This window comes from Chenopodium album, chromosome 16 (genome assembly GCF_948465745.1).
Source record: "Chenopodium album chromosome 16, dcCheAlbu1.1, whole genome shotgun sequence".
NCBI classification, from domain to species: domain Eukaryota; kingdom Viridiplantae; phylum Streptophyta; class Magnoliopsida; order Caryophyllales; family Amaranthaceae; genus Chenopodium; species Chenopodium album.
Window position 1 is genome coordinate 49,823,750 of NC_137849.1, and position 7,159 is coordinate 49,830,908.

Genomic DNA, 7,159 nt, shown 5'->3' on the forward strand with positions numbered 1-7,159 from the left:
TCATAAATGTCTGTGGTAGGTTTGAGTTCACAAAATCGGTGCAAGTTGCGGATTGGTAAATTGATTGTTTTAAGTCAAATTGGATGGTTCCACCCACCTAATTGGACTCCCGGAGGGTATTAGGGACCATGGTAATTAAACATCTCGGCAATTTTTATTTCCGGGTGAAAAAAAGTCAAAAAATTCCAAAATTGAAGGCTATTATCCACGCTTTTTGAGGAATTTTTTAGGTTAAGGGGCCCAGTGGCGAAAAGTGTTAACACCCTAGGGGATACATCTTTGGGTCATATAATGCCGTTTGGAACTATATATGACCATTATATGATGTCTTAAATGTCCGTGGTAGGCTTGAGTTCACAAAATCGGTGAGAGTTGTGCATTGGTAAGTTGATCTGTTTTAAGGAAAATTGGAAGGTTCAACCCACTCAATTGGACTTCCGGAGGATATTAGGGACCATTGTAAACATCTCGGCAATTTTTATAACCAGGCGAAAAAAGATCAAAAAATTTCAAAATTGAAGGCTATTATTTCTTCTGCATGAATCGATATTATTACATTCCAATTCCTTTCCGATACCTCCCAAGGAAAATCCCGAATTGTATCATCCCAAATTGACAGGTTAGTGTGAGCTTATCCATGCGGTTGTGCACTCTTCGAATAGGAATCCATTTTCTGAAAGATCTTGGCTTTCGTGCTTTGGTGGGTCTCCGAGATCCTTTCGATGACCTATGTTGTGTTGAAGGGATATCTACATGATCCGATCGATTGCGTAAAGCCCACGGTAGCAAGAGAACCGGGGAAAGTATACAGAAAAGACAATTCTTTTCTATTATATTAGTATTTTCTATTAGATTAGTATTTGTTAGTGATCCCGGCTCAGTGAGTCCCTTCTTCCGTGATGAACTCTTGGCACCAGCCCTACATTTTGTCTCTGTGGACCGAGGAGAAGAGGGGCTCGTCGGGAAGAGTATATCCACGCTTTTTGAGAAATTTTTGAAGTTATTGGAGCCAGTGGCGAAAAGTGTTGATTGAGACCCTAGGGGATACATTTTAGAGTCATATAATGCCGTTTAAAACCATATATAACCATTAAATGATGTCATAAATGTCCGTGGTAGGCTTGAATTCACAAAAGCAGTGCAAGTTGCGACTTGGTAAATTGACCGTTTTAAGGCAAATTGGACGGTTACACCCTCCTAATTGGACTCCCGGAGGGTATTAGGGACCATGGTAAACATCTCGGCACTTTTTATTTCCGGGCGAAAAAAGGTCAAAAAATTCCAAAATTAAAGCATATTGTAATCCATGCTTTTTGAGGAATGTTTGAGGTTACGGGGCCCGGTGGCGAAATGTGTTAACACCCTAGGGGATACATCTTAGGGTCACATAATGCCGTTTGGAAGCATATATGACCATTAAATGATGTCATAAATGTTTGTGGTAGGCTTGAGTTCACAAAATCGGTGCAAGTTGCGGATTGGTAAATTGATTGTTTTCAGGTTAATTGGATGGTTACACCCACCTAATTGAACTCCCGGAGGGTATTAGGGACCATGGTAAACATCTCGGTAATTTTTATTTTCGGGTAAAAAAAGGTCAAAAATTCCAAAATTGAAGGCTATTACCCACGCTTTTTGAGGAATTTTTTAGGTTACGGGGCCCGGTGGCGAAAAGTGCTGAGACCCTAGGGGATACATCTTAGGGTCATATAATGTCGTTTGGAACCATATATGACCATTAAATGACGTCATAAATGTTTGTGGTAGGCTTGAGTTCACAAAATCGGTGCAAGTTGCGCATTGGTAAGTTGATCGTTTTAAGGCAAATTGGATGGTTCCACCCACTCAATTGGACTCTCGGAAGATATTAGGGAGCATAGTAAATATCTCGGCAATTTTTATTTCCGGGCGAAAAAAGGTCAAAAAATTTCAAAATTGAAAGCTATTTATCCACGCTTTTTGAGGAATTTTTGAGGTTATTGGAGCCGGTGGCGAAAAGTTTTGAGATCCTAGGGGATACATCTTAGGGTCATATAATGCTGTTTGGAACCATATATGACCATTAAAGATGTCATAAATGTCCGTGGTAGGCTTGAGTTCATAAAATCGGTGTAAGTTCCGAATTGGTAAATTGATCGTTTTAAGGAGAATTGATGGTTCCACCCACCTAATTGGACTCGCGGAGGGTATTAGGGACCATGGTAAACATCTCGGCACTTTTTATTTCCGGGCAAAAAAAGGTCAAAAAATTCCAAAATTGAAGCCTATTATAATTCACGCTTTTTGAGGAATTTTTGAGGTTACGGGGCCTGGTGGCGGAAAGTGTTGAGACTCTAGGAAATACATCTTAGGGTCATATAATGTCGTTTGGAACCATATATGACCATTAGATGATGTCATAAATGTCTGTGGTAGGCTTAAATTCACAAAATCGGTGCAAGTTGCGGATTGGTAAATTGATTCTTGTAAGGCAAATTGGATGGTTCCACCCACCTAATTGGACTCCCGGAGGGTATTGGGGACCATGGTAAACATCTCGGCAATTTTTATTTCCGGGCGAAAAAAAGTCAAAAAATTCCAAAATTAAAGGCTATTATCCACGCTTTTTGAGGAATTTTTTAGGTTAAGGGGCCCGGGGGCGAAAAGCCCATCTTCCATGCATGGCTTGTAATCTCTAAAATGGGCGGAGCCCACTCAAGGCTTGAATAACCCAAATTCTGATTACTTGAATCTCTACTGTATCCAAGAATCCTCAGTCAACCTCTTCAAAAAGTGGGTTACATTACATCCAAAGATTCCATGACATGGATACCTTAAATTTCGTAAAACAGATTCTGATGTAATTAAAGAGTAAGATGTTTGTTAAGTTTGAATTAATAATACTCCACATTTGCTAAATAATTTTTCAATTTGGAGATGATTGTCTCGGAATAGAAACATTTTTAGTAGGAACATTTGTCAATTTTAAGCAAATGACATAATATGAAGATTCTGTCTGCTACGTAAAAGATTATTTTTCATGATGATGATATTCAGTGCCTAGTAGTCGTGTAGTAGTAGCTGGTAGTGATGTTGGTTGAATTTTATCAATTTCTGTACAAGTCTTTCATTATTTTCAGTGAAACCAAAAGATTTATGTTTTATTTGACTCGTAACTTTGCACATATTTGGGTCCTTTTTCATTCTTGGTAGCCTTTTTACTTTCTGTAACAACTCTACATATATCAACCATGTAGCACTCAGAATCTTTTACTGAATTTCTCTCCAAAATGACTAGCAATCTCCCTTTTTCAAGGATTTACAATCTTAACTCCCTGATGCATCAAGGCTTTGCCAACGGATTAGTCTAACATATGCAGTTTGTATTTCTCCGTATGTTCTTTTGCTAAAATCACAGTTCGGTTTTGGTTCTAGATGTTTTTAGATTTATGCCAATTAGTTTGGATTACATCAATATTTATTCGAATTTAAATGATGTAACCTTATTCCGAAACTACACGCGTTATGTTTTAGGTTGAAGCTTGTATCGAGTAATAGGGTATTTGTCAGCTTGCCTAGTGGATAAGCGTTTTAATCTTATCATAAACTAACCAAAGACCTCTCTTGGAATTCTTTCAATAAATGTAATTGGCATAATGGCATGCATAGAAGGGGACATAAGAACCCCCAGTCCCCCACCATTGTAGAGAAGGACAAAGAGCACAGAGAGTCCCCTTATGCTCCGCTGGAAATGAGCTAAAAAAATCTGGCTTTGAAAAATCCACATAAAAGTAAATTACATTTCATATAATGCAAATAACATCAGGACAAAAAGAAAACAAGTAAAATTACTCGATTAGAATGTCACAAATTATATGATTACATGGATAATTAATACACAATTAAATGAAAAAAAAAAAAACCAACCCCAGTAACTCAGATACAAAATACAGCTACAAACAGAAACATTTATGAACCAACTACCAATATCAAATCATTGGATTCGCAGATCAGAAAAAATAAATGAAACTTTCCTTCTCACCTGATTTTTACTGTCAAACAAAGTTAGCAGCAAATTAAACACCACCTAAAACAATCAATGAAAAATCAAATTATCTCAACCACCTTCTAAGATCACTGGTTGAAGATGGGGATATCTCACCCCCAAGGCTATCCGTACAACAAGATGAGTAGATTGATTGTTGCTCCATCATCCCCAATTGAACACCATTCACACTCTTAAAACTTGGGCTCCTCAAGTTGTAGTTTCCATACCCCATCCCACTGTATGGGTCAGGATTGGGGAATGACAGCCTCTTCTTGACCCCGGACCCGGTTCCAGGTCGGTCTCGCTCTGGTGTCGAGGGCCGATGCCTGGGAGCACTTTGAGACCGGAGTCGTGCCTTAGCAGACTCGGTGGCTGCCATGTAATTGGGCTTGGGTCCACCACTGCTAGTGCTTGTGGTAGCACTGGTGGCAGCTCCTTTGTGATTAGGTTGGACGCTGCCATTATAAAAGTAATTTGATCTTAAACTTGGTGTTTGAGACACTTGACTGCTGTAACTCCTTTCTTCTCTAATGCACCGTGGGCTAGCGGAACGGACTTGAATAGGCCGCGCTCGGGATGGAGAGGGAGTGGTGGATGGTGGATGTTGATGCTGGTGGTAATGATGTTGTGACTGGGATTGGTTGTGATGAGCTCGACTGTGGAGAGGCGAGGATGGGCGTTGATTATGGTGCTGAGCATGGTAATGGCTTGCTGATGTTGAAGTTACTGATCTTCTGAAGTTAGGAGCTAAGTAAGAGTAAGGTTGTGCAGTGTCAATTTCAACAGTTTTGATTGAGTCTCTATGATCAGTTGAAGCTCTGGCTCTAACAGCAGGGGAAGGGGCAATGCTGGAATCCCATTGTTTAGAGGCCATCCATCTGTCTAGCCATCTGGGTTTCTCCTCTAGCTCTTCTTCTCCCACTGAACTCCTATCGCTCCTCCACATCTTCTTGCCCAAATCAAATCATATGGCACACAAATAAGCTCAATAACACACACACGCGCGTGCATAAGAACAGAGAGAGAGATATTGAAGGAGAACTACCTGCTGAGAGAAAGCTTGGGAAAGGTTCTTCTCTCGTCTGAGAGCAGCATCTTTTCTACTCTGCAACATGGCTTTGACTTCCTCAATGGTATGCGGCCTTTCGTCCCAATCATCTGCTAAACTACTTGGTTCTCTTGAATGTGACTGTTACATTTAACAATCCAATCCAATTAATACATCAATTAGATGAAAGAAATTAGGGAGAAAACTAGGGAAATTAATTGAGGCTTACAAGTGATCTTCTTTCTGCTATATCCTGGAGATAGCGCGATTCAACAACACTTGTGGTATCACTGAAAGTAGATTTCCTGCAACCTTCATGAGATAATCTCAAGCGTTGATCAAGAACTCGGGCTTGAACTCTAACCAGAGCTTGCATGCATTTTAATGTCATCTTGGCTTGCTTTCTAACATTATGCCCTCTTACTAAAGCTTGCAACTTTACCAATCCTTTCAGTGCTCTGAGCGCCCTCCTAGCCTTTCATTCCCAAACCCAATAAAATCAATCAATAAATCATGTTTTTGTCAAGTCTTTTCATTCTGTTATACAAGAAAAGCAGTGCTTACCAAATATCCTCTGAAGGCAGTCTGAATGAGAACAGCTGCAGAATGTTCTCTAAGGTAGTTAGCATTTGTTGGCAATGAATTTGTAAGCCTTGCCACCTCCATTGCAGCATGTGCGGTGGCGACAGCGGCATCAGCAGCAGCCGCTGTAGCCACTGCCACCGCAATAGCGTGCCTCTGCTCAGACACATCACTTCCTGTGGCTGCAGAAACAACAGGACCACCAACACCACTACTACCATTACTACTCTTTACATGTGGGCTCTGCTGCACAGCTGTAGTAGATGGTGATTCTTGTTGATTGGTTGCCTTCTTGAAAAGCCATCTCCTTTTCTCTTTCTTCTAATAAACCACATGGAAAAAAAAAAAAAAAAAAAAAAAAAAAAAAAAAAAAAACCCATTACAACCCACAAATTAATTTACAGGAAAGATTCAAACTTTTTTCACTTATTTGAACAGCTAATTAAGGGGAAAAAAAAAACCTTTTCATCATCTTGGTCCTCTGATAGGGGAGTATCATGATGATCTTCTTTTCTTCTGCAATTCCTAACTTTGTCATGACTTTCTTTAGTAGGAGATCTAAAAGCTCTCTTAACAGCAGTCAACCAAGAACTACCCCCTTTCTTTCCCATGGATCATTACATTCATTCAAATCTTAAAACCCACCCAAAATGTTTATATTTTTACCCCACCCCCCTATTCTACAGCATATTCCATCAATATTTGGCTAGTAAAACAATGTTATGTGGGATGCTACTACAAGACAAAGCCTATATATATCAGATCTTTCTACAGCAGCTAATATTTGGTGAATGAGGTTTGGTTTGATAATTAATAAATGCAAATAAGAAAAAGATGGGAGGGAAACAGGAGCTACTCAAATTATGACTGTAGGAGGGAAAGAAAGACTAAATGAAAGTTGAATACCAAAAAAAATAATTCACTGGGAAAGGTGAGAGGTTTTTAGTGGGCATAAGCGTGGTGGGTGTCAGAGGATGCGTCATTTACTTGCAACTACTATAATAATAACAATAATAATCATAACACAAAGTTTTTATTTCATAAATTATTAAAATCTAGATTCTAGAGTAGTCAGCAACAATAATACAGAAAAAGTACTACAGATCTCTTTCTTTAATTAATTAAGTTAAGTTTCTTATTCTGGGGAAAAGGATAATGAGAATAAATAAAGGCAGGCATTGAAGGTAGCGACTTATAGAGAGCAAGCTCACTGATAACTGATAAAATCGAGAATTTTGAAAGCTTTGAGAGTGAAATGAGAGAGAGAGAATAATAACAGATCATAAGAGTAGAGAGAAGGGTAAACTTGGTAAAAAAAACTATAAACAGGGAAGAGATGACATGCACAGGAATCAAGACAGTTGCACTAGTGGGTATCCTTTTTTAATCAGCTTCCAGCTTCACCTATGAAGATGCTAATCTAGCTCTAAAGATTACTCATATATATAAACACGATTACATATAATAACTAATAAGTACTTAAGTATTAATTTCTTCTAAAC

The 7,159-nt window shown here is 39.0% G+C and overlaps 1 protein-coding gene across 1 annotated transcript; it reads right to left on the minus strand.

Moving 5' to 3' along the window:
- Positions 1-3,804: 3,804 nt before the first annotated feature.
- Positions 3,805-6,327, minus strand: LOC145586886 (protein IQ-DOMAIN 18-like). The gene is made up of 5 exons (XM_081643844.1): positions 6,119-6,327; positions 5,640-5,978; positions 5,305-5,550; positions 5,073-5,216; positions 3,805-4,973 (listed from the first exon to the last, which is right to left on the minus strand). Exons 1-5 carry the CDS (start codon positions 6,266-6,268, stop codon positions 4,092-4,094), a joined length of 1,761 nt encoding a protein of 586 aa, XP_081499970.1. The 5' UTR covers positions 6,269-6,327; the 3' UTR covers positions 3,805-4,091.
- Positions 6,328-7,159: the final 832 nt, after the last annotated feature.

What these genes read in the sequence shown, in the direction of transcription:
- LOC145586886 (XM_081643844.1), bottom strand. Translation starts at nt 6,268, where the DNA reads ATGGGAAAGAAAGGGGGTAGTTCTTGGTTGACTGCTGTTAAGAGAGCT. An exon ending in CTGCCTTCAGAGGATATTTG is followed by an intron (nt 5,551 to 5,639) that starts GTAAGCACTGCT and finishes TGGGAATGAAAG; the next exon opens with GCTAGGAGGGCGCTCAGAGC. An exon ending in CCCAAGCTTTCTCTCAGCAG is followed by an intron (nt 4,974 to 5,072) that starts GTAGTTCTCCTT and finishes TTGGGCAAGAAG; the next exon opens with ATGTGGAGGAGCGATAGGAG.